At 38.9% G+C, this 27,487-nt stretch overlaps 1 protein-coding gene across 3 annotated transcripts in view; it reads left to right on the top strand.

Annotated features, from left to right (window-relative positions):
• LOC132404887 (protein unc-13 homolog B-like) overlaps positions 1 to 27,487 on the top strand; it is a 439,816-nt gene that overhangs the window by 296,562 nt on the left and 115,767 nt on the right. For all 3 annotated transcript variants that reach the window (XM_059989454.1, XM_059989453.1, XM_059989452.1), the window contains exons 11-15: positions 5,962 to 6,014; positions 8,072 to 8,150; positions 16,215 to 16,289; positions 19,392 to 19,611; positions 20,605 to 20,832. In XM_059989454.1, the coding sequence (XP_059845437.1) occupies positions 5,962 to 6,014; positions 8,072 to 8,150; positions 16,215 to 16,289; positions 19,392 to 19,611; positions 20,605 to 20,832 (655 nt within the window). The remainder of the gene's footprint in view (positions 1 to 5,961; positions 6,015 to 8,071; positions 8,151 to 16,214; positions 16,290 to 19,391; positions 19,612 to 20,604; positions 20,833 to 27,487) is intronic.

Raw genomic sequence — 27,487 nt, 5'->3', positions numbered from 1 at the left:
CCAAGGCTGAGACATTTATCAACGCTTGTCATGCATATTCTATTCTTTTCACCACTCCACTGTTTTCCCAAGAGGTTGCTCTTTCACAAACACTAGTTTTACCAGTGCTGTGAAATTATGATTAATTTTTTTCAGTACTTGAAATATCCTATGGATTTTCTAATCCCTCTCATGTGCTCAAGTCAAGGCATCCTGTTACTGATGATCTATGAATCAACAGAGATGGGGCTAGTTCCCTTTGTGAATGATATGTCCCAGATCTTCATTTTAGTTGGTCCTTTAGGATCAAGGTTGACTTGCTTTTATTTCAGTTTTGTGGGTTCTGAGGTGGCTTATGAGGCCAATATGGTAAATTCAACTCTTCCACAGATAGAACAGATGGTGAATGATTGGGGCTGGTGTTGCTAGAGGTGGTGCATAGTTTCTGATGTGGTTGTTTGCCATTTACTGTGTGTCCTGAATTGTAGCTTTGAGATTCATGTTTCCATCTTTCTCCATGACCTTTCTTGTCACATGGCCAAGGGGTAAGGCTGCTAGGAGTAGGGCATCCTGGATGACGATGCAGAGGCTCAGGCCAAGGAAAAGAGGAAGGCATGAGTCAGGTACGGGTAGTAGGGATCAAGGGAATCTGTGGAGGAGTGTAAAGTATGCAGAAGTGTACACAAGAAGGAAATCATGAGGGCTAAAAGTTGGGTTTCAAAAAATAACTTTGGTAGAGAAGATTAAATAAAATCCAAAAAGATGAATATATTAAGAAAAAGAGTGTAACTAGAGAGAAAATAGGTCCCCTCAAATACTGAAAGGAATACCTTTTTGTGGAGCCACTGGAGATATGCCAAATCTTTGATGAACATGCCTCCTCTTTATAGACAAACATGAAGACTTTGGAACCAGGAAAAGTAAATGAGGAGGTATGTAGGGACAGTCCCCATGGCATAGGAGCAGAATTAGGTCATTTGGTCCATTGAGACTGCTCCGCCCTTCTGATGGTTTTTAAATGCTGTGAGGGTGTCTTCCCTCCCTCAGCTTCTCAGGCATTTTCCTCCTAATTCCAACCACGGTCTGGGTGACGTGGCAACAAAGGAGGACATTGATTTTATTTTAAATTGCAGATTTTGTTTCAGACTGGCTGAATTCAACATTGGTTACAGGGACCCTGGAAACAATTTGCTGTCACTTGTGAGGAAAAGAAAGAATAAAATTCAACAAAGGCAGAGTGTTACTTGCATTTAATTATATGAACTTGTGGAATTAAAATGTTATTTTTGCTTTTGTTTTGTAGAATGGTGTGCAGCAGAGGGACAATTTAAATCATTTCTCATTTTTAAATTTCTTCACCTTGGTATCCAGATATAGATAATAATGAACCTGATATGACTGCAATTCCATGTGTTTTCTCACCACGTTACTAGTTAACATCGCTTCATTAACATGTGCAAAAGTGTGTACTTTTTTCAATCTGTGTAATTCAGAATTATTGAAGTATCAGCTTAGTGCTGAGTGAAGGTTTTGTTCATGAAACACTTATGTAAGTGAGTAATACCTTAGAACATCATAAAATTGAACAGACATTTCAAAATCCATATATATAAAAGTGCAAATCATAGAGTGCAATTATATGTAAAAAAGTGAAGTAGTGCTCATGGGATCAATGTCCATTTAGGAATCTGCAGAAGGAAAAAAGCTATTCCTAAATCGCTGAGTGCATGCCTTTGGGCTTCCTGGTGGTAACATTGGAAAGAGGGCATGTCCTGGGTGATGGGGTCTTTAATAATGGACACTACCTTTCTGAGGCACCACTTTGTGAAGATTTCTTGGATACTGCAGAGGCTAGTAACCAAGATGCAGCTGACTAATTTTACAACTTTCTGTAGCTTCTTTTGGTCCTGTGCAGTAGCCCCTTCCCCCTCATAGCAAGATAGTGATACAACTTATCAGATTGCTCTTCATGGTACACTTATAGAAGTTTTCAAGTGTGTTTGTTGCCAAACCAAATCTCTTCAAACTCCTAATAAAATATAGCTGCTGTCTTGCCTTCTTTATAGCTGCATCAGTATGTTGAGACCAGGTTAGATCCTCAGAGATCTTGACACCCAAGAATGTGAAATTGCTCACTCTCTCCACTTCTGATCTCTCTATGAGGATTGGCTTGTGTTCCGTCGTCTTACCTTTCCCAAAGTCAGCTCTTTCGTCTTACTGACTTTGAGTGCAAGTTTCTTGCTGTGACACCACTCAACTAGCTGGTGTAGCTTGCTCCTGTATGCTACATCTCCAAGTGTGATTCTGCCAACAATGGTTGTATCATCGGCAGATTTATAGATGTCATTTGAGCTATACCTAGCCACATAGTCATGGGTATAAAGAGAGTAGAGCAGTGGGCTAATCACATATCCCTGAGATGCACTAGTGTTAATCGTCAGCAAGGAGGAGTTATTATTATGAATTCGCACAGATTGTGGTCTTCCAGTTAGGAAGTTGAGGATCCAGTTGCAGAGGGAGGTACAGAGGCCTAGGTTCTGAAGCTTATTGATCAGGACAATGGGAATGATAGTGTTAAACACTAAGCTATGGTCAACGAATAGCATCCTGACATAAGTGGTTGTATTAACCAGGTGATTTAGGGCCGTGTAAAGAGACATTGAGATTGTGTCCATTATAAACCTATTGTGGTGATAGGCAAATTGCAGTGGGTCCAGATCCTTGCTGAGGCAGGAGATGATTCTCGCCTTGACCAAACTCTCAAAATGTTTCATCACCATAGATGTGCTGGACGATAGTCATTAAGGCAGCTCACACTACACTTCTTTGCCCCTGGTATATTTGTTGCCTTTTTGAAGCAGGTGGGAAGTTCCAACTATAACAGTGAGAGGCTGAAAATATCCTTGAATACTCCAGCCAGTTGGTCAGAGCCTTGCCAGGTTCATTAGGACCTGCCACCTTGTGAGGGTCTCCCTCCTGAAAGACAGCCTGACATCAGCCTCTGAGACAGAGATCACAGGGTCACTGGTGCAGCAGGGATTTTTGCAGATGTAGCTATATTCTTCCTTTTAAAGTAGGAATAAAAGGCATTGAGCTCATCTGGTCGTGAAGCATCACTGCCATTTATGCTATTTGTTTTGTAGGAAGTAAAGACCTGCAAACTCTGCAGAGTTGACATGCAGAGTTGTCACCTCTGGCCTTGCTTGGAATTGTTTTTTGCTCTTGATATAGACCTCTGCAAGTCATACGTAGTTTTTCTGTACAGACCTGGGTCACCAGACTTAAATGCCTTGTACCAGATAAATGCCAGATTGTTGTTACTGGCTGTACCTGGGTTACGAACATCTGACTTATGGATAACTCGTACTTATGAACGGACTGCTATAAAGGCTATTATATTGAAAATTCAAGTTAAATACAATGGTTCATAATAACGAACGCATGCACTACTTTGTGACGCTCATGAAAACATTGCATGGCTTCAGCGGTTCGGCACCTCAAGGAAGGAGAATGCTGTCCACCATTTTAAGTTGGATCACGTTGCCGTTAACACTGTGTTGAGTGTGTAACTTGGTATTTGGCTTAAATTGTGCCCCCAATCCATGCATGTTTTTCAGGGATTTACAGCTGACAACATCGCCAAAGCCTGGCAAGCTGTGGTTGATATTGGTAATGAACTGCAGTTAGACATCAGTGAAAATGATGTTGTAGAGTTACTCGACTCCCATGCCTAAGGACTGACCAATGAAGACCTTATGGAATTAGAGCTGCAGATGATAGCATTTGAGGAAGAAGAAGACTGGGACCTAGGAACTCCAGAACTGATAAAGTTTGTGACAAAAGAGTTAGCTGAAGCCTTTCATCTCATTGAAGCAGGGATAGCAAAGTTAGACGAGCAAGATTCTAATACAGAGAGGTTCCCCAAAGTTTACCATGCGGTTACCGAGGACCTCAGCTGCTACAAGGCCATTTATGACAGGAAAAAGAAAAGCTCTGTACAAGTCTCACTTTATGCCTACTTTAAGAAATTGACTTCAGTAGTAAACCGCTCCCCCTCCCCCCCCACTCCCCAGCAGCAGAATCAAATCTTGACTGTCCAGCACCAGGTCTATCGTAATGCTACCTCACAAATGCCCCTTCCGATATGCAAGACATCAATGGAACCGTATGTAGTTACTTTTATTATTACAGTTGGCCCTCCTTATCCATAAGTTCCGCATGCGTGAATTAAACCTACCATGAATTGAGAAAACCTGGAAGTGTTCTTCCAGCACTTGTTGTTTGAGCATCGTTCATTCACTACTTTGTTCCTGTGAAAAAATGGCTCCTAAAAAGCAATTAGGTGGCCAAAGCAATTCCTCAAAGGCTCAGAGGGAGCGTAAAGGGTGTCTCTCACCGAGAAAGTAGAAATCTTAGATCTTTTGAAAAGTGGCATGTTGCTTTCCGAAGTGGCCCATAAGGTCAGTAAGAACAGATCGAGCATTCGCACAGTAACGCAGAAAGAAGCTGAAATTCGTGGAAGTGTTTATGCTGCCCCTACAACGGCAAAAATGGTCTCTCTGGTTCATGATAAAGTGCTTGCAAAGACTGAGAAAGCATTAAGTGTGTGGCTAGAGGAGATGTTGCAGAAGTCCATGGCCAAATTATACGTGAAAAAGCTCTTAGTCTCTATGAGCACTACTGTGTAGTATTGAGCCTCCTCCAAATCGTCCTTATTCCCTACACAAGACAGTGTAGCAACTACTGTCAAGTATTACAAGTTTTACTCATTGTTTGATCATTGTTTGCTTCACATCTCGTTCGTTCACTGCTTGTGTTGTGAGCAAGAGGAACACGTACAGTTTTTTTTCTTGTCAATATTCCCTAAAGATTAGAGTATAACAACTATTTACATAGCATTTAAATTTTATCTGGTATTATAAGTAATCTAGAGATGATTTAAAGTATATGGGAGGATGTGCGTAGGTTATATCCAAATACTACGCCATTTTATATAAGGGACTTATATTTTTCGGTATCTGCCGGGGGGGCCAGGAACCAATCCTTCATGGATAAGGAGGGCCAACTGTACTGAGTTATTATTATTATGATGTACTGTATTATTATGTTTAAGATGCTTTAGTGTATTTGGAAGTGTTTCTTAAGTGTTTTATGTGCATAGAAAGGTAAAATATGTACAATATACTAAGAAAAACATTTGACTAACTGACGCTAAATAAAACCAGATGTACCTGTTCCGACTTATGTACAAATCTGACTTAAAGGCAGACTTAGGAACAGATCCCGTTTGTAATCTGAGGACTGCCTGTACTTGATTTTACCCATTCAATGCATAGTCAAATTGATAAAATTGTTCCCTTTTGTACCACTGTTGTTGAAGGGGGATTTTAATGTTCAGCTTCATAAGTGAACATGGAGAGCCACATGTAAGTAAAAACTGGACCCACAGTGAAATCTCTACCTTTCAGTATGGATATCTGGAAAGTAAGGCGACAAGGGGCAGAGAAAGTTAACTTGGGTCTGGTGTCATAGGTTAAGCTTCACTATAAACATAGTCCAGGAATTCTTACAGACTGTTAGTAATCACCATTAACTGTACATGTCCAGATTTTTGCTCTTTGCTGAATTCATAATGAATGTACAAATTTCTTTCACAAAGTCCAGTAGTTTTGGAATATTATTGCAGTATGATATGTTTGTTTTACTGTGATATATTTAAACTGCATCTCTGCTCTGAAGTGACTCTGACTTCCAGTTTATGAAGGAAATTTTGCATATCTCTCTCATTAAACTTCTTGCAAGCAAACCCTAGCATTGTGTCTACCATCCTCTTTTGTCTTTTATGATTCTTTTATGGTTACTTTGTTTTCACATATTTGTGCTTTAATGCCTTTGGAAACAGCAATGTATAGTGAGCAACATAAATTGATTGGTTTATTGAACTAATTGTTTAATATTTATTCCTCTTCTAAAAATTCACAGGCTCAGCTTGGAGGTGATGGTGATCCATCCAAATCATCTTGGTTTAAAGGAGGGCAAGTACTTATTTTATTTCCTACATAAGTAATATAGGAAAGAAGCATAATCAATCTGAATAATAATTTAAAGCTATTCAGTTGCATCATTCGTAGTTGCATGTGCTTTCAAATTAAATTTCAAGATGCACATAAAATTAATTTAATTATACTTATGATTTATCTAACGCATATTACAAAGCAAAGCTTCTAAATTAGTATTGACCTTTTACAAATCAGTGATATGACACAAATGGCCAAGTCTTGTGAATGTCAAATGCAACCATTTTAAACATTCAAAATTGAAAGTGCTGTTTCATTGAAGCTGTCACCTGATTTTACTGATTATCTTCAACGTGTTTATCAGACACAGTATGTGATGAGAACTTGTTCCTCCAACTGATAGGTAAATATATCTTTCCCTGTACCACTCCAATATAGGTGGATTTTTGTGGCCCATTGGACAGTAATAGAATGGAGATATATTGTTTGGACTGACAAATAATATATCCACCTTTTAGCACAGATACATTTGAAAAAGAGGAGGCTTAGGGCAAAGGTTGCTAAGTTGTGTGTCACATAAGACATTAAGCTACAAAATGAACATTGTTATGTACATTCACTGTTGTACAACAGCTGGGAAGTAAAACTGAACAACCTCCTGCAAGATGTAGATAATATATCAATCAAAACAGCAAGGAATTTTCATGCTATCAGGTGATAATTGGAACAGCAATAGAGAAGATCGATATCTTCATAATTTCCTTGTTGAAATGGGACATGGCAGACAAACTTCATCAGAATGATGGTGTTTTCCTGCGTAGCAAAATATCCACAATGGCAGCAGCACTCTTCAAAACAAAATAATTGTACTTTCTGTAAGAAGTAAAAACAGAAAATGCTGAAATTGATCTTTCAATTGATGTGCCTGATATGCTGAAAGTTGCCAGCATTTTCTGTTTTTATTTTAGATTACCAACATCAATACTTCCATAATTTTCATATACCGCTTATGCTCAAGTTACATCAGAGCAAGGAGAATTTGAAAACATTATTAACTATCATCATGAAGTATTCATGTAGCTTACTTTGTTGCATGATATTTCATTCTGCTTTTATCATTTAACAACCAAAGTCAAAGTTGAGTTTATTTGTCGTATACATAGGCACATAGCAACAGATAAGCAGCATTCTTAAGAAAAACAGAAACTAAACTTAAGTTATATACAACTTTTACAAAAAAGAACACAATCAGAACCAAATGGGTGAAGGGAAGTAGCTGTTCTTAAACCTGATGGAGTGGGACTTCAGGCTTCTTGCTCAATGGTGTCTGCGTGAAGATTGCATTCTGATAAAAGTCTCTGAATGAAAAGTCGATGATTGAATTGTTCAGAAAGGATTTTTATTTTACTTGTACGATTTAATCTGATTCTCAGAATGCCAGTGCTCTTTGCATTATTGGGTCTTTCCTGCTTGCTTGGATCTAATTGAGAGATTTTGCTGACACCAAAGAATGAACAACAAATATAAGACTGGAGCCTCATTGGGTCAGAGATGTTGAGGACAACTGCTTTTCTTTCCTAAAGGCTGTCGGTGAAGCAGTTGAGTTGCTATTGATAAGCTGATAGCATTGTGGTTATTACTTAGATTAATACCACATTTTTACTTCCTGATTTATTTATTTAGTGGTGCAATTTCAGCATGTGAATAAGGAAGTCATTATCAAATGGATTGACTGCTTTGGGAACATTAATTTGAATACTTAGCAGCTTGCAAGTATTAAGGTGGGAAAGGAGCAGAAAGGTAATTGATAGTGATATGAAGTTGTCTGAAGGTTGGGTCCAGGATAAACAGCTGCATAGACATGTTGGTTTGAATTTCTGTTTCACTGCTGTGTCCTATGCTGCGTCTCTAGTTATCAAACTGCTGTGTTACAATTTGAAATTATTTCTGATCTCATGATTACTAGCTTAGTAACATGAAGTTAGACTATATTTAAAAATGATTAATTAAAAGATATTATTGATTTTCAAGAGCAATAGTTAAAAGTCAGGATACTATTCGTCTTTTTTCCCCAGGTCTGGTGGTGGTCTATATGGTATTGACAGTATGCCTGACCTTCGGAAGAAAAAGCCCATCCCACTTGTTAGTGACCTGGTAAGTTTTTTTTTCTTTTCCCAGACAATCATCTGCATCTTGTTAGTTTTTATTCCTGTAATTTCTCCTTTTTATGTTGTTTTGCACTCAGCTTTTAATTGTAAGTAAACTGGGCATCTAGAATAATTTGAATAACTTGACGTTCAAAAAATAAAGTCCTTGTACGAACAGCTTAAGGTGCACACCACTGTCAAGAGATTGCATGAACTAAAAAAGCTATATGCTTAAATGATGTTTTAGAGCATCTTGTGGTAACATTTAGAGTTTCTGTTCAACAATTTTAATGTACACATTTAACAGCTTTATCTTTTACACATCCAAATCACTTCGGGCAATTAAAGCTGTTTATTTCTATAATTTACCTCTTATGCAACCACCTGGATTTGACAATTGTTTAAGTACCCAAGGGCTTATGTTACTTTCTTTGTTCCTTCTAAGTATACCATATGCTTTGTATAAATTTCCATTTTACAAAAATCAATAATATGTTTAATATAAGCCTGCTTGTAGGAAACATGTTTTATCACAGTTCCTCATAATGATATATGTGGTGCACATGAGGGTGTGTAACCCATATTATTTCTATACCGTTGCTTTAAAACAGACTTTGAAAATGTTTTATCAGAAAAAATAAGTTTTACTCAATAATAAATTAAAAATTGTAATAAAAATAATAGATTGATTTCAGGTTGAAAAGGTTTGGTTTGGGCCCCCAAATCCCAAGAACTTTCTATAAGGGCGCAATTGAGGTCATCCTGACTGGCTGCCTCACTGCCTGGTCTGGGAACTGTACTTCCCTCAATCGCAGGACTCTGCAGAGAGTGGTGTGGACAGTCCAGCACATCTGTAGATGTGAACTTCCCACTATTCAGGACATTTAGAAAGACAGCTGTGTAAAAAGGGCCTGAAGGATCATTGGGGACCTGAGTCACCCCAACCACAAATTGTTCCAGCTGCTACCATCTGGGAAATGGTACCACAGCATTAAAGCCAGGGCCAGCAGGCTCTGGGACAGCTTCTTCCACCAGGCCATCAGACTGCTTAATTCATGCTGACACAACTGTATTTCTATGTTATATTCACTATTGTGTTGTATATACTATTTATTATAAATTGCACATTTGCACATTTAGATGGACATAATGCAAAGATTTTTACTCTTCATGTATATGAAGGATGTAAGTAATAAAGTCAATTCAGTCAGTGCATTATAAAGGATAAACATGATATTCGGCAGATGCAGGAACTCTTGCTGAGGTCCTTGAGCACTTTGTGCATATTTCGAAGGATGTAAGAGCAGAACCTTTGCTGAAGAAATACTGGATTGTGGACATACAAAAGGGAAATCATGCTTGTCAGATCTGCTGAAACTCTTAGAATGTAGCAAACAGAATACTTGAAGAAGCACTGTTGTACGTGGTTCATTTGGACTTCTGGAGCTTTTCAATAAAGCCCCATGTAAATCATTAGCTTGAAATTAAATCACATAGGATTGGGGATAAAGTACTGATGTTGATAGAGAACTGGCTGACCAACAGGAAACAAAGAGTACAAATATATAGCGCAGGCAGTATATTGGGACCTGTACATTTTGGCTCAATTAGCTGAAATTACATGGAAATAATTAAAAAGGAATAAAAAAGGCAAACTGAGTAATATTATTTATTTAAATAAAATACATTAAAAATAGAACACTGTATATGTAGGCCTCCGTTAGTCTCAATAGACCATGGATTTGCGCCTTGGAAAGTTTCCAGGGCACAAGCCTGGGCAAGGTTTTTTTATGGAAGACCAGCAGTTGCCCAAGCTGCAAGTCTCCCCTCTCCACGCCACCGATGTTGTCCAAGGGAAGGTCATTAGGACCCATACAGCTTGGCACCGGTGTCATCGCAGAGCAATGTGTGGTTAAGTGCCTTGCTCAAGGACACACACGCAGCCTCAGCCAAGGCTCAAACTAGTGACCTTCAGATCACTAGACTAATGCCTTAACCATTTGGCCACGTGCCAACACAGAAATAGAACACTACTAATAGCACTACAGTACAGTGTATTAGTTCCCAATAGTTATCAATGGAGAAATTCATCCAGTGTACGTAATGAGCAAAAGCAGTGCAGACTCCTACTTCAGATAATGGACTGCCTTTCCACGGTGTTATTGATCCTCCAAATCATCATTTTCATTATAACGTTCAAGATGATTGCCAATATCTTCAAGTTCTTCGTAGGTCCTAACTTGTTGAAGTATTGAAATTGTTTCATTTATGGCCCTGGCCGTTTCTGGCATCTACAAGCCTGAATACTTGACACCGCGTTGAGCAAAATAGTTTGGAGTTGTCTTGCTGCTTATTTCTCATCAACTATCAGTGACAGGAATGACTGCTCTCTGAGCACAAACACACTCAAATAATGCTATTTAGAATGTGTTCGCTGTAAGCACAGTGCAGCATCCAATACCCGCGTAAGTGTGCACAACTGATGCTAGTTTGAATCTGTTTGGCAGCCGTCTTCTGCTCCAATTAGTGTCCCAAACAGACTAAGGGAATCCTGGCAATTTTCTCAGTGCATTTTTGTTCATTAAGAGTCATCCCAAATAAGCAGCTGCCCTAAGTAACTGATGGCCTAATTAACTGGAGTCCACTGTATTAAGGATTTAAGGTAAAACCTTCCGGTTTCCATTCAAAGCGGTATGGAAGTGATAACCCTGGGAAGATACAAAGAAGCTCCAATATGATTTGAACAGGCTCCAGGAATGGGAAAAACAGTTTAAGAATCCATGTAAGATCAGCTATTTTGGTGGCAGTCACAGGAGGCAGCTATTTTTTGTATTTTTTTAAATGGCAATCGCTGAGGAAATGATATAACCTGAGAAAGGATATTCTTACCATGGAAGGAATGCAGCCTTGATTCAGCCAAGACTGATTGTTGCTATTTTTGCATGGCAAGTGAAAGGAGTTTGAGTCTGAGAAATTCTGCTATTGCTGGAAATTCAAAGCGACACACACAAAATACTGGAGGATCTCAGCAGGTCAGGCAGTGTCTGTGGAAATAAATAGACTTTCGAGCCCAGACCCTTCATTAGGTCATCCTCGGACTTTGTTGGTTGTTGATACAAATGACGCATTTCACTGTTTCGATGTACATCTGACAAACGACAAATTAATCTTATCTGAAACTCTCGGCTTCCACCTCCAACATCACTGGTGCATGCTGTTTGTGTTTGCCCTCACCCTGGCAGTGAATAAGACTGAAGATAGACTTCAGCTGGTTTTGGAATGGAGAAGGAAATTAAAATAGCTTGCATGCAGAAGTTCCAGATGGGCATGTCGGATGGAGTGCAGTTGCTTGGCAAAGCTTGGTTTATCATTGATCCTTTGTATATATAACAAACCTGATAACACACCATTGAACTGAATCTATTTACATCAGAGATTGGGTGGTGGAAATGGAGTCCACTCTGATCATCACAGGCCAGTAAACTTAATTGAGTATTAACAACAATTATTCAAATACGCTTTGACCTCATTTTCTGATTCTAATGTCAATTGCAGCACCTTTTTTATGTATTCAAATTAAAGTTTTCTTAAATATTTGGTTTGATATTCATGATTTAAGCTTTGTGAAGTCCTTTTTAATTGGTCTACTATTACATTAATGTGCTGCTATTCTTGATCAACTGTATGCTCAACATTTCTTTTCAGCTTGTTATTCAGTTCATTATGAAAACTTATGCTGATATGACATGCTGAAATATTGCATATTTAAATTTAAATTCTGTTGGTCTGAAGTTGCTAAACAGATACACTAATTATTTTGCCCTTCTGTTGATTCTGTATTCCAATAAAATATTTGGAGTAGCTTTTTTGCTAGTTAAAAAGATTGCAATCTCAATGGTTATGGAATATACGGGTTTTCTATGCACTGAATTCAGAATGATAAAAGTCAATTTTTTGCCTTTATCAATACGTGGTGAACATTTAAAACATTGAGCAAAGAATCTAATTCTTTAAAAAACATTCAGTAAGAAGAAAAAAATGAAAGCGTGAAATTAATCAAGCACCCAATCCATATACATTTCTTTCTCTCTGAGTGGGTCAAGTTGAAATCAAATCAATAAGCTTTGATATGAAAAGACTGAAGTAATAATGTGATACTAGCACAACATGATTGCTGTTAACTTAAGAAGAATTATACCCTGCAATAATTTTTGTAATTTTTTTGTATGCAAACCTTCCTTTTGTCCAGGCCATGGTAAGTGGTGCTATAATCTCCCCATTAAGTCAGCAAAGGACCTTTATGCTTGTTGATTCTCAACCTGTCATTTCTTTGTTTTGCCATATTTACAGCATTTCCATAATAGCTCCAGCATAGTAAATAGTTTAATATATTTGAGAGATGTGAAACTTACATACAAGTTGTAAAGGATACTTGGGAGGAAATTATAATGCCATGATAAATTGTAGTGTTAGTAAGTGATGTATTGTTCTTTTTCTTGGTGAATACCATCCTCACTAGTGGAGTGTGACTTTGCCTTTTGTGCCCAAACGTGTATGCAGCTTGGAGATAAATTAATTATGTAATTTAAAAGTTTGTAAAATTTTGAGGATGTGAGTTGCACATGTAAGTCTAAGTGTTAGTCATAGAGATGTACAAAATAGAAATGGGCCTTTCAGGCCTACCATGATCAGTTCTTCTCCATTTATGTGCCTGCCTATACATCTCTGAAACATAGTGATTGTACCTGATTTCACCACCTCTTCTGACTGTGAGGTCAATATATTAGCCACTTTGATGTGTGTATAAAAAAAAACTTTCCAATGAAGCCTCCTTTAAAACTCCTTTCCTCTCACCTTCAACCCATGCCTTCTTGCTTTTGGTACCCCTACTATGGGGGGGAAAAGGAGATTCCAACTATATATCCTATCTAAGTCTCTTACAATTTTATTATCTTCTATCAGGTAAGTCCTTAGCCTCCTTTGTCCTCCAGTTCAAGCAGTCTAATTTTTTAAGACTGTTGAATCCCTTCTCAGAATCATAATCGGGCTTAATATCATCAACACGTGTTGTGAAATTTGTGGTGATTTGCACACACTCCTATTCAACCACATCCTTCCTATAGGGTGGCAACCAGAATGCACAATATTCCGAGCTCAGTATAATCAGCATTTTGTACATTTGCTATGTGATATCCCAATTATTGTATTTTATGCCTTGACCTACAAAACCAAACATATTATCTGTCTTTTTACTACACAACCTATCTGTGTTGACACGTTAAGGGAATGATTGACTTGAGCCCAAAGGTACCAATGTTCATTTACATTCCTTAGTGTCCTACCATTTACTGTTATCCTTATTTAACCTCCCAAAATGGATTACTTTATGCTTGTCAGAATTAATTCTGTCTGCCACACTTTGTCCTACTTGCCATCTAATCTATGTCCTACTGTAGCCTTAGCCTTAGACAACCTTCCTTACTTTTCACACCATCTATTTTCATGTCATTCACAAACTGATGAATTGGTTATTCCTGAATTTGATACACTTACAGTTGCTTATAAGAAGATAAGAACAAGAAATAGGAGCAGGAGTAGGCCACCTGGCCTGTTGAGCCTGCACTGCCGTTCAATAAGGTCATGGCTGAACTAGCCATGGACTCATCTCCACCTTAACTGTCTTTTCCATATAACCCTTAGTTATAGGGAAACCCTCTACTATGCAAAAATCTATCCAACCTTGTCTTAAATATATTTACTGAGGTAGCCTCCACTGCTTCATTGGGCAGGAAATTCCACAGATTCACAGATCAACACTGGCGCACCTTGGGGTGTGTGCTTAGCCCACTGCTTTACTCTCTGTACACACATGACTGTGTGGCTAGGTATAGCTCAAATACCGTCTATAAATTTGCTGATGATACAGCCGTTATTGGTAGAATAGGTGGTGATGAGAGGGCGTACAGGAGTGAGATATGCCAACTAGTGGAATGCTGTAGCAGCAACAACCTGGCACTCAACATCAATAAGACGAAAGAGCTGATTGTGGACTTCAGGAAGGGTAAGCCGAAGGAACACATACCAATCCTCATAGAGGGATCAGAACTGGAGAGAGTGAGCAGCTGCAAGTTCCTGGGTATCAAGATCTCTGAGGATCTAACCTAGTCCCAACATATTGATGTACAGTAGTCATAAAGAAGGCAAGTCAGTGGCTATACTTCATTAGGAGTTGGAAGAGATTTGGCATGTCAACAAATACGCTCAAAAACTTCTATAGTTGTATCGCGGAGAGCATTCTGCAGACCGCATCACTGTCTGGTTTGGAGGGGAAGTACCCAGGATATCTTTAGGAAGTGGTGTCTCAGAAAGGCAGCATCCATTATTAAGGACCTCCAGCACCCAGGGCATGTCCTTTTCTCACTGTTACCATCAGGTAGGAGATACAGAAGCCTGAAGGCACACATAGCGATTTTAGGAGCAGCTTCTTCCCCTCTGCCATCTGATTCCTAAATGGACTTTGAAGCTTTGGACACTACCTCACTATTTTAAGAAACAGTATTTCTGATTTTGCACATTTTTAAATAATTTATTCAATATACATAATTGATTTACTTGTTTATTTATTATTATTTTTTTCTCTCTCTCTGTTAGATTATGTATTGCATTGGACTGCTGCTGCTAAGTTAATAAATTTCACATCATATGCCGGTGATAATAAACCTGATTCTGATTCTGTCTCTTTGGGAAAAGCAGTTCCTCCTCATCTCTGTCCTAAATTTACTCACCCGAATCTTGAGGCTATGTCCCCTAATTCCAGTCTCACCTACCAGTGGAAACAACTTTCCTGCCTTTATCTTATCTATCTCTCATGATTTTATATGTTTCTATAAGATCTCCTGTCATCCTTCTGAATTCCAGTGAGTACAGTCCCAGGCAACTCAATCTCTCCTCATCGTCTAACTTTAGTGACTCATATAGTTATCATCAGAGTTTCAGGTACAACAGGAAAGTTTCACTTGTTTTAGGGTGACAGTTTTTATTAGTTTTCATAGATTTTTCTGACTTACCTTAAAAATTGAAAAGCCTCCCCTTTTTGCAAATTCTTAAATATATTTGATTTCACAGTTGATAGTTAAATGATTTATAACAATAAGTATGTATTTGGTGGAATTTGAACCTTTGCCCACTGTTGATCTATGATTATTTTTACTTCAGTGTTTCCCTTCATTTGATCGTCAATGCAATATGGTCCATTTCAGATTAGATGAAGGGTCATGAGGTAACTTCCAGGTTGTGCCTTGCAGAAAATTCAAGGCTTTAGAGTTTTGGCTTTTTGACACATTGTAAGCAAATAGAATTTTTGGTGTCTTTAATGTCACATAGGTGCTTATGTGGAACTTAAACCTTGTGAGGATTTAATTTTTATATTATTGTTAGTAGTATTTTTATGAAGTTCATTTATTTGCCTGGGATATTCTTCTGAAAATGTCGACCCATATCAGGGTGCATTTTTACATGTGTTTCACAAAATATACAGTAGAGTCATAGTCAGGGAACACCGCATCACAAAAACAGATCCTTTAGCTTATCTAGTCCATGTTGAACTATTATTCTGCCGTCCCATCAGCCTGTACCATACTATTCTGCCTCTGTTTAGCACCAAAGCCTGGTGTAGCATCTCATTCATGTGATAGCTCAGATCAGTAAATGGCATAGGTGGTGTGATTTGGAGCAAATAAATAATTTGACTACAAACTCATTAGAAGAACTATTGCAATTAGTACCCAAAAAACCCTACTGTTTCCATGGTCTTGTGCTCAGAAAGTATCCTTTACAACAACCTTGTATGAATAAGGTTCAATTTTTTAGCAGTACAGGTTAGCCGCTTGTGTGCAGATAATTTTGTCTTAAACAATTCAACGATTTTCAGTTCAGATGTATGTGGTTATTAATTTATATTATCCTAATCCATATTCAGTATAATTTACTGAGTTTCTTCTGCATGTTTCTTGCTTTGTCTACAAAATTACATTGATCTTTCATTTATATTGTACCTGGTTTTACATTACAGTCACTTGTTCAATCAAGAAAAGCTGGCATTACCTCTGCAATGGCTACTCGTACTTCCTTAAAAGATGAGGATCTGGTAAGAGCTGGAACTTGAAAATTACTTTTGACTTAATTTCCCATTGCTCTTCATTATTTGTTTGTGAGCACGTACATTTCAACACTAGTCACTTATTTTGGGGCTGCCTGAAAGGAGACAAATCTCAAGGTTGTATAATGTATAGATGCTTTTTGGGTCTACTGTCATCAGCTCCCTGTCCCTTGAAGCAGAGGTAAACAGCAGGCTTGCCAGAGCTGCAGCTGTTATGGCCAGACTGAACAGGAGAGTAGAACAACAGACAGCTGACAAAAACAGACCAAGCTGTGTGTGTGTATCGGGCTTGTGTGCTCACTCCTCTACTCCAGTGCGGGTTGGATGCCCATACATCAGCCAAGGCAAGAGGCTAAACTCATTCCACCTACGCTGCCTCAGGCACATCTTGCACATCTCCTTGCAGGACAGAATCACCAAGACAGAGGTACTGCAGTGGGCTGACACCTTCTTCATCCACACACTACTCAGCCACAGGACACCTCAGATGATTGGGCAATGTCAACTGGATTGACCATGGACCCATTCCCAACTACATGTTGCACGGTGAGCTGAGTGAGGGTTACCACCCACAAGAAAGACCATGCCTCCGCTACAAGGACATCTGAAAGTGTGACATGAAGCTGGCAGGCATCAACCTCAACACATGGGAGGGAACAGTTGAAAACCAGATAGCTTGGAGGGCCGCAGTCAAAAGTAGTGTACGATGTGCTGAGACAGCAAGGACCAAGGTGTTTATCAATAAGAGAGCCAGAGGAAAAGCCAGAGCTGCATCACCCAGAGCACCTTCCTCCTTCACTTGCAGCTGCTGTGATAGAGGCTCACTTTAGAGTGTGTGCTGCAGCCACTCTAGAAAGTTTAAATAGCCCCAAGGTTACAACCCCAAGAACCATCAGAAAAAGTGACACACCATCTTCTTTCGAGACGTATGAATGCCAACGTTGATGACTTTAAACTTCGATTAGTTGATGTGTTTGGTTCAGCTGGGAGTGTAAAAGTTTGAAGTTGAAACTCAACACAGTATCAAAATATTTCATAAGTAATTGTATTTTCTCATTGTGCACTTCAAATTCATACATTTACAAATTTTACAAGAGATGGGTTGTGTTGAGGACCAGAAACTGCAACTTTGTAGTGAAGTTACTAGCCTTTTTAACCAGTCATACAAGTTTTTTTTACCTTAATTATATGAAGGTGTTAAGTTCTACTTTAGATATTCTGTTTTAACATTTATTCATCTTTTATTACAGTAAAAGTAATAAGAAACTATAATTGTACAGCAAATGAGAAAGTCAGTTCTTTGATCAGTGGCATGATGAACTGTATGCACCACATGGCAAGTTTCTGATTCAAGCTGGTTACTGGAGAATAAGGTGGATGGGATTTAGAATAACTAAAATGAGAACAGTGAAAGAGAGAAATACAGAAAAGTTTACAATTTTACAAAGAACTACTTCCAAATATACTGTGCTTATAAAAAGTATTCACCCTCTTGGAAGTTTTCATGTTTTATTGTTTCGCAACATTGAATCACAGTGGATTTAATTTGGCTTTTTTGACAGTGATCAACAGGATCTTTCATGTCAAAGTGAAAACAGATCTCTACAAAGTGATCTAAATTAATTCCAGACTTAAAACATAAAATAATTGTTTGCATTAAGTATTCATCCCTTTAATATGACACACCAAAATCATTACTGGTGCAGCTAATTGGTTTTAAAAGTCACATAATTAGTTAAATGGAGATCTGTTTCTGGAGACCTGTGTGCAGTCATGGAGTTTCAATTGATTATAGTAAAATTACTCCTGTATCTGGAAGGTCCAACTGCTGCTGAGTCAGCATCCTGGCAAAAACTACACCATGAAGATAAAAGAACACACCAAATCACTCCGTGAAAAAATTATTGAAAATCACAATTCAGGAGATGGATACAAGAAGATTTCCAATTCACTGAATATCCCTTGGAGTGCAGTTCAGTCAGTCAGTCAAGAAATGGAAAAAAAATGGCACAGCTGTAAATCTCCCTAGAACTTTCTGTCCTCAAAAACTGAGTGATCGTGCAAGAAGGTGACTAATGAGGGAGGCCACCAAGAGACCTATGACAACTCTGGAGGAGCTACAAGCTTCTGTGGCTAAGAGCGGAGAGACTGCACATACAATAAATGTTGCCTAGGTGCTTCACCAGTTGCAGCTTTATTGGAGAGTGGCAAAAAAAAAAGCCACTGTTGGAACAAGAACTCACATGAAATCTTGGCTGGAGTTTGCCAGAAGGCATTTGGGAGGCTCTGAAGTCAGCTGGAAGAGGGTTCTATGGTATGATGAAGCTAAAATTGAACTTTTTGGCCATCAGACTAAATGCCATGTTTGGTGTAATCATAAAGCCAAAGCTACACAAGAAGGGCTTAAAAACAACAGTTAATGTCCTAGAGTGATTAAGTTAGAGTCCAGACCTCAATCCAATTGAGAATTTGTGGCTGGACATGAAAAGGGCTGTTCACTCATGGTCCCAGTGCAATCTGACAGAGCTTGAACAGTTTTCTAAAGAAGAATGGAGAAAAATGCAGTATCCAGAAGTGCAAAACTGATTGAGATCTATCCACACAGGCTTAAGACTGTAATTGTTGCCAGAAGTGCATCTACTAAATGCTGACTTAAAGGGAATGAATACTTATGCAATCACTTTGTGTTTTATTTTTGTAATTTATTTAGGTATCTTTGTAGAGATCTGTTTTTTTTCTTTGACACAAAAGAGTATTTTTCTGTTGATCAAAGACAGAAAAGCCAAATTAAATCCACAGTGATTCAATGTTGTACGACAATAAAACATGAAAATTTTCAAGTTGGTGAATACTCTTTATAGGCTCTGTATATATCTTACATCCTTGTGTTTTCACAGACAAACTGGTAAACATTTTCCTGGCATTGCCATTCAGAAGGCAAACATCTTCTTGTTCTTGTAAGTGATGTAATTGCAACAATTTGTAAGAGTGAGAGTGTAATTAAAACATAAGATAAGACATTTATAATAAATATATCTAGATCATTTCAGGATTTTAAGTGCATCATAATATTTGTATTTGTCTCTGCAGAAAAGTCATGTTTATAAGAAGACCCTTCAAGCCTTAATCTACCCCATCTCTTGCACTACCCCACACAACTTTGAGGTCTGGACTGCCACAACACCTACTTATTGCTATGAATGTGAGGGACTTTTATGGGGTATTGCTCGTCAGGGAATGCGGTGCACAGAGTGCGGGGTAAAGTGTCATGAAAAGTGCCAAGATTTACTAAATGCCGACTGTTTACAACGTAAGTATGTTTCAGATGTGTTTACTTATTTTATGAAATTTCAATTCAGTGCAACTCACATAACATTTTAACTTAGTCTCACTTGTAAACCAGCAATATCCAGAATCAAAGATCAACTTATGGATTTTCTTTTGATATTGCACATCTTTTTGCTGAAATCCTCTTTGGTTATGATCATGGTGCATTATTCCATCTTGACCTTTCTGTAGACATTGATGCAGTTGACCATAGAATGTTCCTCTTTTGTCGTCTAGCTTTGTGCTCCAATGCATTAGAACCATAGAACATTACAGCACAGAAACAGGCCCTTCAGCCCTTCTTGGCTGGCCGAACCATTTTTCTGCCTAGTCCCAGTGACCTGCACCTGGGCCATATCCCTCCATACCCCTCTCATCCATGTACCTGTCCAAGTTTTTCTTAAATGTCAAAAGTGAGCCTGCATTTACCACTTCATCTGGCGGCTCATTCCACACTCCCACCGCTCTCTGTGTGGAGAACCCCCCCCCCCCCATGCTCCCTTTAAACTTTTCCCCCTTCACCCTTAACCCGTATCCTCTGTTTTTTTTCTCCCCTAGCCTCAGTGGAAAAAGCCTGCTTGCATTCACTCGATCTATACCCATCATTATTTTATATACCTCTGTCAAATCTCCCCTCATTCTTCTACGCTCCAGGGAATAAAGTCCTAACCTATTCAACCTTTCTCTATAACTCAGCTTCTCAAGTCCCGGCAACATCCTTGTAAACCTTCTCTGCACTCTTTCAACCTTATTAATACCCTTCCTGTAATTAGGTGACCAAAACTCCAAAGTTGGCCTCACATTATGGCACATTTGACTTGTTCCTTTGTGCTGATTAGAGTATGCATGTACTGAATTAGTATATACAGTCTTATAAGCTATATGGTAATTCACATCATTGTTCATTTAATAATGGTTTTATTTAAACCTTTCTGTATTAATTCAAACAGCGTTCTGCAATATTTCTTCCACACAGGTGCAGCAGAAAAAAGCTCCAAACATGGTGCAGAAGACAGAACACAAAATATCATTATGGCAATGAAGGACAGGATGAAGATCCGAGAACGGAACAAGCCGGAAATCTTTGAGTTGATCCGGGATGTCTTTGGAGTAACAAAAGTTGCACATGCCCAGCAGATGAAGACCATCAAACAAAGTGTACTTGATGGAACATCCAAGTGGTCAGCAAAGATTACCATAACCGGTACAGTGACAAAGTATCAACATCTTCAAATTGTTGGAATGGGATTTGTAAATTTCAAGTATGTTTTACATGATACAGTTTTTATGTGATATTGTATACGGGCAAGACATCCTAGAAGATTCTGGAGATTTAAGTTTAAATCTCTAGTAGTGTGAATCCTGACAGCAACATACCACTTGATAAATTGATATTTTCTCATAGCAGCACTTACTTAGAAGAGCTAATAATTGATGAGTTTCATACTTTGCTGAGATTTCAGATTTAGATAATTTATTTTTGAGGAGCTGCCATTAACCCCAAATCTCCTGTATCCTTAGGGAAAAATCTAACTGGCTGAAAATCGTGAAGTTTACTCCTTCATACAACTATTTTTTCCTGCAGGCTTTTCACCTCCAACTGCACTTTGTTCATACTATCGAAGAGTTGTGTGGACAACAGGCACTTGTTTACAATTTCTACAGCCTTGGGGTCATCTCTTTTTGTTGTGTCAGTCCTCTGCAACTTATTACTGTGGACTTCATGTATTCCAAAGGACTTTGGAGACTTTCGGTCTTTGAACTTTTTGAGCACCTTTTCCTTTGTAATAGTAACTGCACTCACTTCTCTTCCCTCACACCCTTCAACACCTGGCACACTGCTACTGTGTGAAGACTGCAAAATACTGATTTAGTTCATCTGCCATTTCCATGTCTCCTGTTATTATTTCTCTGGCCTCATTTTCTGGTGGTCCTATATACACTCTCAACTCTTTTTTTTTGTTATTTGAGAAAGCTTTTTCTACCCACCTGGATATTGTTTGCTACTTTGCTTTCATATTTCATCTTTTCTTTCCTATTGATTCTTTTAGTTGTATTCTCTAGGTTTTAAAAAAAACTTCTCAATCCTCTCTCTTCTTGCTATTTTCTACTTTGTTGTATGCCCTCTCTTTTGTTTTTATATCAGCTTTGACTCCCCTTGTCAGCCATGGTTGTACTATTTTGCCCTTTGAGTAGTTCTTTGTTTTTGGAATACATCTAATCTGCACCTTCCTCATTTTTCTCAGAAACATTTTTGAAAATTTGGCGCCCTTATTTATAAAAGACAGGATTAAATATATAGGTGCTCTGAAGATGAAACAATTGGTTATTTGGGGAAAGAAATAAATATATATACTAAAGTTATTACGAACTCCATGGAGCATGTGGAGATCTTCCAACATCCAGGCACTCTTTCTTTTTTTTTTCTTTCTTTCTTTCTCTTTTTTTTTCTATAGGGATGCTAGCGGGGAGAGGTTAAGGGGAGGGGGGGATGGGTAATATAAATTTTTTTCCATACTTTTATTTTGTAACTACTTGAAATACAATAAAAAAAATTTTAAAAAAAAGAAACTCAAGCCACTCTTGCTCTATTGCCATCCCCGTCATCATTTCCTTTCAATTTAATTTGGTTAACTTATCTCTCACACCCTGTAAGTTCCTTTACTCCTCTGAAATACTGCTACATCAAACCAGAGGCATCCGCACAGGGCTTTTAGGCGAGTGGTCTCGGGTTTCAATCCAGCCGGCTGCTTTCACACTTTCCATTTGCGCTTGGCTGAGCATTGAGCTAGCAGCTCAGCCTTGTAACAAGTAGGCAAGTGCTAAAGAAATGGCAAGGTTGCCGGCCGATGTGCCACAAGGCGTGGAAAGGAACAACAGCAATTTATCTGGCTTGTTTGCAAGGCCATCCATCCATCCTTTATCAAACCAGCAAGATCATGTACGGTTCAATGCAGTTAAAGGCCTGTCTGTATGTAATATTGGCTGGTCTGATGTCATCGGTAGGTATGGAGGCATGGGGTGAAGTGTTGCTTGGTCTTGATGTAAAAATGTAAAATCTGTATGTTTGTTAGGAAGGTTAAACATGATGGCCCCTCATCACTGAGTAAGATTGTTAAATTCACTATCCAAGTAGTTGTACGTGCCTTCAATTATATCACCTAATATGCCTTTTCATTGCCAGCTTCATTCATGGTTAACAATAATCACACTATTCTATCATGCAGAGATATTGATAAATATTAGGGTGGGGATTGCTATATCAGATAGCAATGGAAACCTACAGCATGATTATTGTTAACTGGTTGTATACACAGAAAGGTGCTGGCAACAAGCAGGGCGGGGTCTCACCCACCCTGCTCATAGACTGTTCATCCCTGTCCCATCAGGAAACACCACTCGACTCATAAGCAGTTATTGTCCCCAAGTAATAAGGCTGATTAACAACTCCACCCCCTCTACATCCCCAACCACTACTACTTTATCATTTCCTGCCAGTCACTTTATGTACAGACACTCTTGTCCTAGTGTCACTTTGTGGACATACAGTCAATCTACAGTGCCTATAAAAAGTATTCAACTCCCCTTTGAAGTTTTCATGTTTTATTGTTTTACAACATTAATTCACTGTGGATTTAATTTGACTTTTTTTGACAGTGATCAAAAGAAAACAAAACTGGTGTCAAAGTAAAAATGGATCTCTATGAAGTGATTTAAATAAATTACAAATCTAAAATGCAAAATAATTGATTGCAGAATTATTCACACCAAATTTGGTGCAGCCAAATCATCACTGGTGCAGCCAATTGATTTGAAAAGTCACATAATTAGTTAAATGGAGATCTGTTTTTGGAGACCTGTGTGCAGTCAAGGTGTTGCAACTGATTGTAGTAAAAATACACCTGTATCTGGAAGGTCCAACTGCTGGTGAGTCAGTATCCTGACAAAAACTACACCATGAAGCCAAAAGAACACTCCAAGCAACTCTGCGAAAACGTTACTGAAAATCACAAGTCAGGAGATGGAGGCAAGGAAATTTCCACTGAATATCCCCTGGAGTACAGTTAAGTCAATCATTAAGAAATGGAAAGAATATGGCACAGCCATAAATCTGCCTAGATCAGGCCATCCTCAAACACTGAGTGGCCGTGCAAGAAAGAGACTAGTGAGGGAGGCCAGCAAGAGACCAATGACAACTCTGGTGGAATTACCAGCTTCACTGGCTGAAATGGGAGAGACTGCTCCTACAACGGTTGCCCGGGTGCTTCACCAGTCACAGCTTTATGGGAGAGTGACAAAGAGAAAGCCACTGTTGAAAAAAACTCAAATGAAATTTCAGCTGGGGTTTGCCAGAAGGCATGTGGGAGACTGTGACGTCAGCTGGTTGATGGTGCTAAAGTCTGACGAAACCAAAATTTAGCTTTCTGGCCATCAGACTAGACTCCATGTTTAGCGCAAGCCAAACACTGCACATAATCAAAAACACACTATCCCTATCATGAAGCGTGGTGGTAGCTGCATCATGCTGTGGGGATGCTTCACTGCACCAAGCCCTGGAAGGCTTGTGAAGGTAGAGGGTAAAATGAATGCAGCAAAATACAGAGAATTTCTGGAGGAAAGCCATTTGCAGTCTGCAAGAGAACTGTGACATGGAAGAAAATGTGTTTTCCAGCAGGACAATGACCCCAAACATAAAGCCAAATCTACACAGTAATGGCTTAAAAACAAAAAAAGTTAATGTTCTGGAGTGACCAAGTCAGAGTCCAGACCTCAATCCAATTGAGAATGTGTGACTGTACTTGAAAAGGGCTGTTCCTTCACAATCCCCATGCGATCAGACAGAGCTTGAGCAGTTTTGTAAAGAAGAATGGGGGGAATCTGCAGTGTCCAGATGTGCACACATGTATCCACACAGACTCAAGTTTGTGATTGCTGCCAAAGGTGCATCTACTGAATACTGACTTGAAGAGGGTGAATACTAACGCAGTCAATCATTTTGTTTTTTATATTTGTAATTAATTTAAATCACTTTGTAAAGATCTGTTTTCACTTTGACATGAGTCTTTTTCTGTTGATTCAGTGTCAAAAAAGCCAAATTAAATCCACTGTGGTTCAATGTTGTAAAACTTCCTTGAGGGTGAATACTTTTTATAGTCACTGTATGTAATCAAATTATCTTATATATTTATATTATTGTGTTTTTATTATTATTATGTTGTTTATCTTAATTGTATTTTTTTCTGTTCTGCCCATTGAGTCTGCTCCATAGCCTTTGAGACCCTTACTAATGAAGAACCTTTCACCACCGCTTTAAGCATACCCATTGACCTAGACTACACACCTGTCTGTGATAAAGAATTACACAAATGCATCACCCTTCTGGCTAAAGTAATTCCTCTTCATTTCTGTTCTAAAGCAACATGATTTCATTCTAAGGAGGTGTCCTTTGGTCCTAGACTCTCCTACTATAGGAAACCTCCTTTCTATATCCATTACATCTAGGCCTTGCAATATCTTAATGAGATTCCCCCTTCATTCTTCTAAACTCCCAGTGAGTGCAGGCCCAGAGCCATCAACCACTCTCTAAGTTAATCCTTTCATTCTTTTGAACCTTCATTGTACCCTCTCTAGTGCAAGCACATCCTTTCTTAAATAAGGGACCCAAAACTGTTCATCATATTCCAAGTGCAGTCAGCCCTGTGCCTCAACATTACATCCTTGGTTGTATACTCAAGTCCTCTGGAAATGTATGCTAATATTGCTTTTGACATCCTTGCTACCAACTGAACCTGCAAAAAGACCTTTAGGGAATTCTGCCCAGGACTCTCAAATCTCTTTGCAACTCTGACTTCTGAACTTGATCCCCATTTAAAAAATAATCTACACTTTATTCCATCTCCCAAAGTGCACAACCATACACTTCCCTACACTGTATTCCATCTGCCACTTCTTTGCCTATTCTACTAAGCTGTTCTTCTGCAGACTCAGTGCTTCCTTGACACTTCCTGTCCATCCACATAACTTAGTATCATTTGCAAATTTGGCTACAAAGCCATCAATTCTGTGAAATTACATGAGAAGAACTGTTTCAACACTAACCTCTGCAGGACACCACTGGTCACCAACAGCCAACCAGAAAAGGCCCTGTTTATTTCCACCCATCATCCTGACAATCTTCTATCCAGTATCTTTCTCACTCTTTAGTATATTTCCTGTAATACCATGGGCTCTTGTTTTGTAGCCTCAGGAGAGAAAGACTCCCAGAGAAGGATGGATAGGGGCATGGAAATCCGAGGGGAAATAAGACTATAAGACATAGAAGTAGAATTAGACCATTTGGCCCATTGAGTCTACTTTGTCATTCAATCATGGCTGATCCATTTTCCCCTTCCGCAGCACCACTCCCGGACCTCTCCCCATAACCTTTGATGCCATGCCCAATCAAGAACCTATCAAGCTCTGCCTTAAATACACCCAACAACCTGGCCTCCACAGCTGTGTGTGGCAATAAATTCCATAAATTTACCACCCTTTGGCTAAAGAAATTTCTCCGCGTCTCTGTTTTGAAAGGATGCCCCTCTATTCTGAGGCTGTGCTCTCTTGTCCTAGACTCTCCCATCATGGGAAACATCAACTCTGTCTAGGCCTTTCAACATTCAAAAGCTTTCAATGAGGTCCTCCCTTATTCTTCTAAATTCCAGCAACTACAGACCCAGAGCTAACAAACATTTCTGGAATCATCCTTAAGAACCTCCTCTGAACCCTCTCCAATGCTAACACATCTTTTCTAAGCTGAGGAGCCCAGAACTGTTCACAATACTCAAGGTGAGGCCTCACCAGTGCCTTATAAACCCTCAGCATCTTATCCCTGTTCTTGTATTCTAGCCCTCTTGAAGTGAATGCTAACATTGCATTTGCCTTCCTCACTGACTCTACCTGCATATTGACATTTAGGTTGCTCTGCACAAGGACTCCCAAGTCAGTTTGCATCTTGGGTTTTTGGATTTTCTGCCCATTTGGAAAATATTTATTTCTGCCCATTTATTTCTTCTACCAAAGTTCATGACCATGCATTTTCCAAAATTGTATTTCATTTCCCACTTTCTTGCGCCATTCTTGGCCTAATCTATCTATAAGCCCTTCTGTGGCTTACCTGTTTCCACAACACTACCTGCCCCTCCACCAATTTTCATATCATCTGCAAAGTTGGTAACAAAGCCATCTATTCCATTATCTCAATCATTGATAGCATAAAAAGAAGCGATCCCAACTCTCACCCCTGCAGAACGCCACTGGCAGCCAACCGGAAGAGGATTGTTTTTTACCCAATGAAGGGAATAGTGTCAGAATAGGTAGAGTAGCAAGAAGGAATAGATGGAAACAGGTAAATGAAGACCAGCATGGAAAAGGAGAGAGACACACAAAACAGCATGGACAGAGTGAAAGACGGATGCAAAGCACCAGTAAAGGAAGAGGAAGAGACTTACACATAGAACAAAAATGAAAACAGACGATGAAAATACATTTCAGCAACAGAAAGGAGAGAAGCAAATGCAGATCAGCAGTGAGAAACCAATGTCCACAGGGTTCAGGGAAGCAGGGTGAGAGAGAGACCTGCAGAGCAGCTTCAGGAACAGCTTTATCCCCTTTGCCATCAGAATTCTGAATGAACAATGAATCTATGACCACTACCTCACTGTTCTTTCCACCTTTTTTGCACTGCTAATTTAATTTAATTTTTATATCTACTTACTGTAATTTATAGATTTTTAAAATTGTGTATTGCAATGTAAAATGACATATTTCACGACATATTGCAGTGCGATTCTGAGAAAGGAGAGAGAAATGTGGAACGACGG

The sequence above is a fragment of the Hypanus sabinus genome, chromosome 14, assembly GCF_030144855.1.
Source record: "Hypanus sabinus isolate sHypSab1 chromosome 14, sHypSab1.hap1, whole genome shotgun sequence".
Lineage (NCBI taxonomy): Eukaryota > Metazoa > Chordata > Chondrichthyes > Myliobatiformes > Dasyatidae > Hypanus > Hypanus sabinus.
This window is presented reverse-complemented; position numbering and strand designations above follow the sequence as displayed.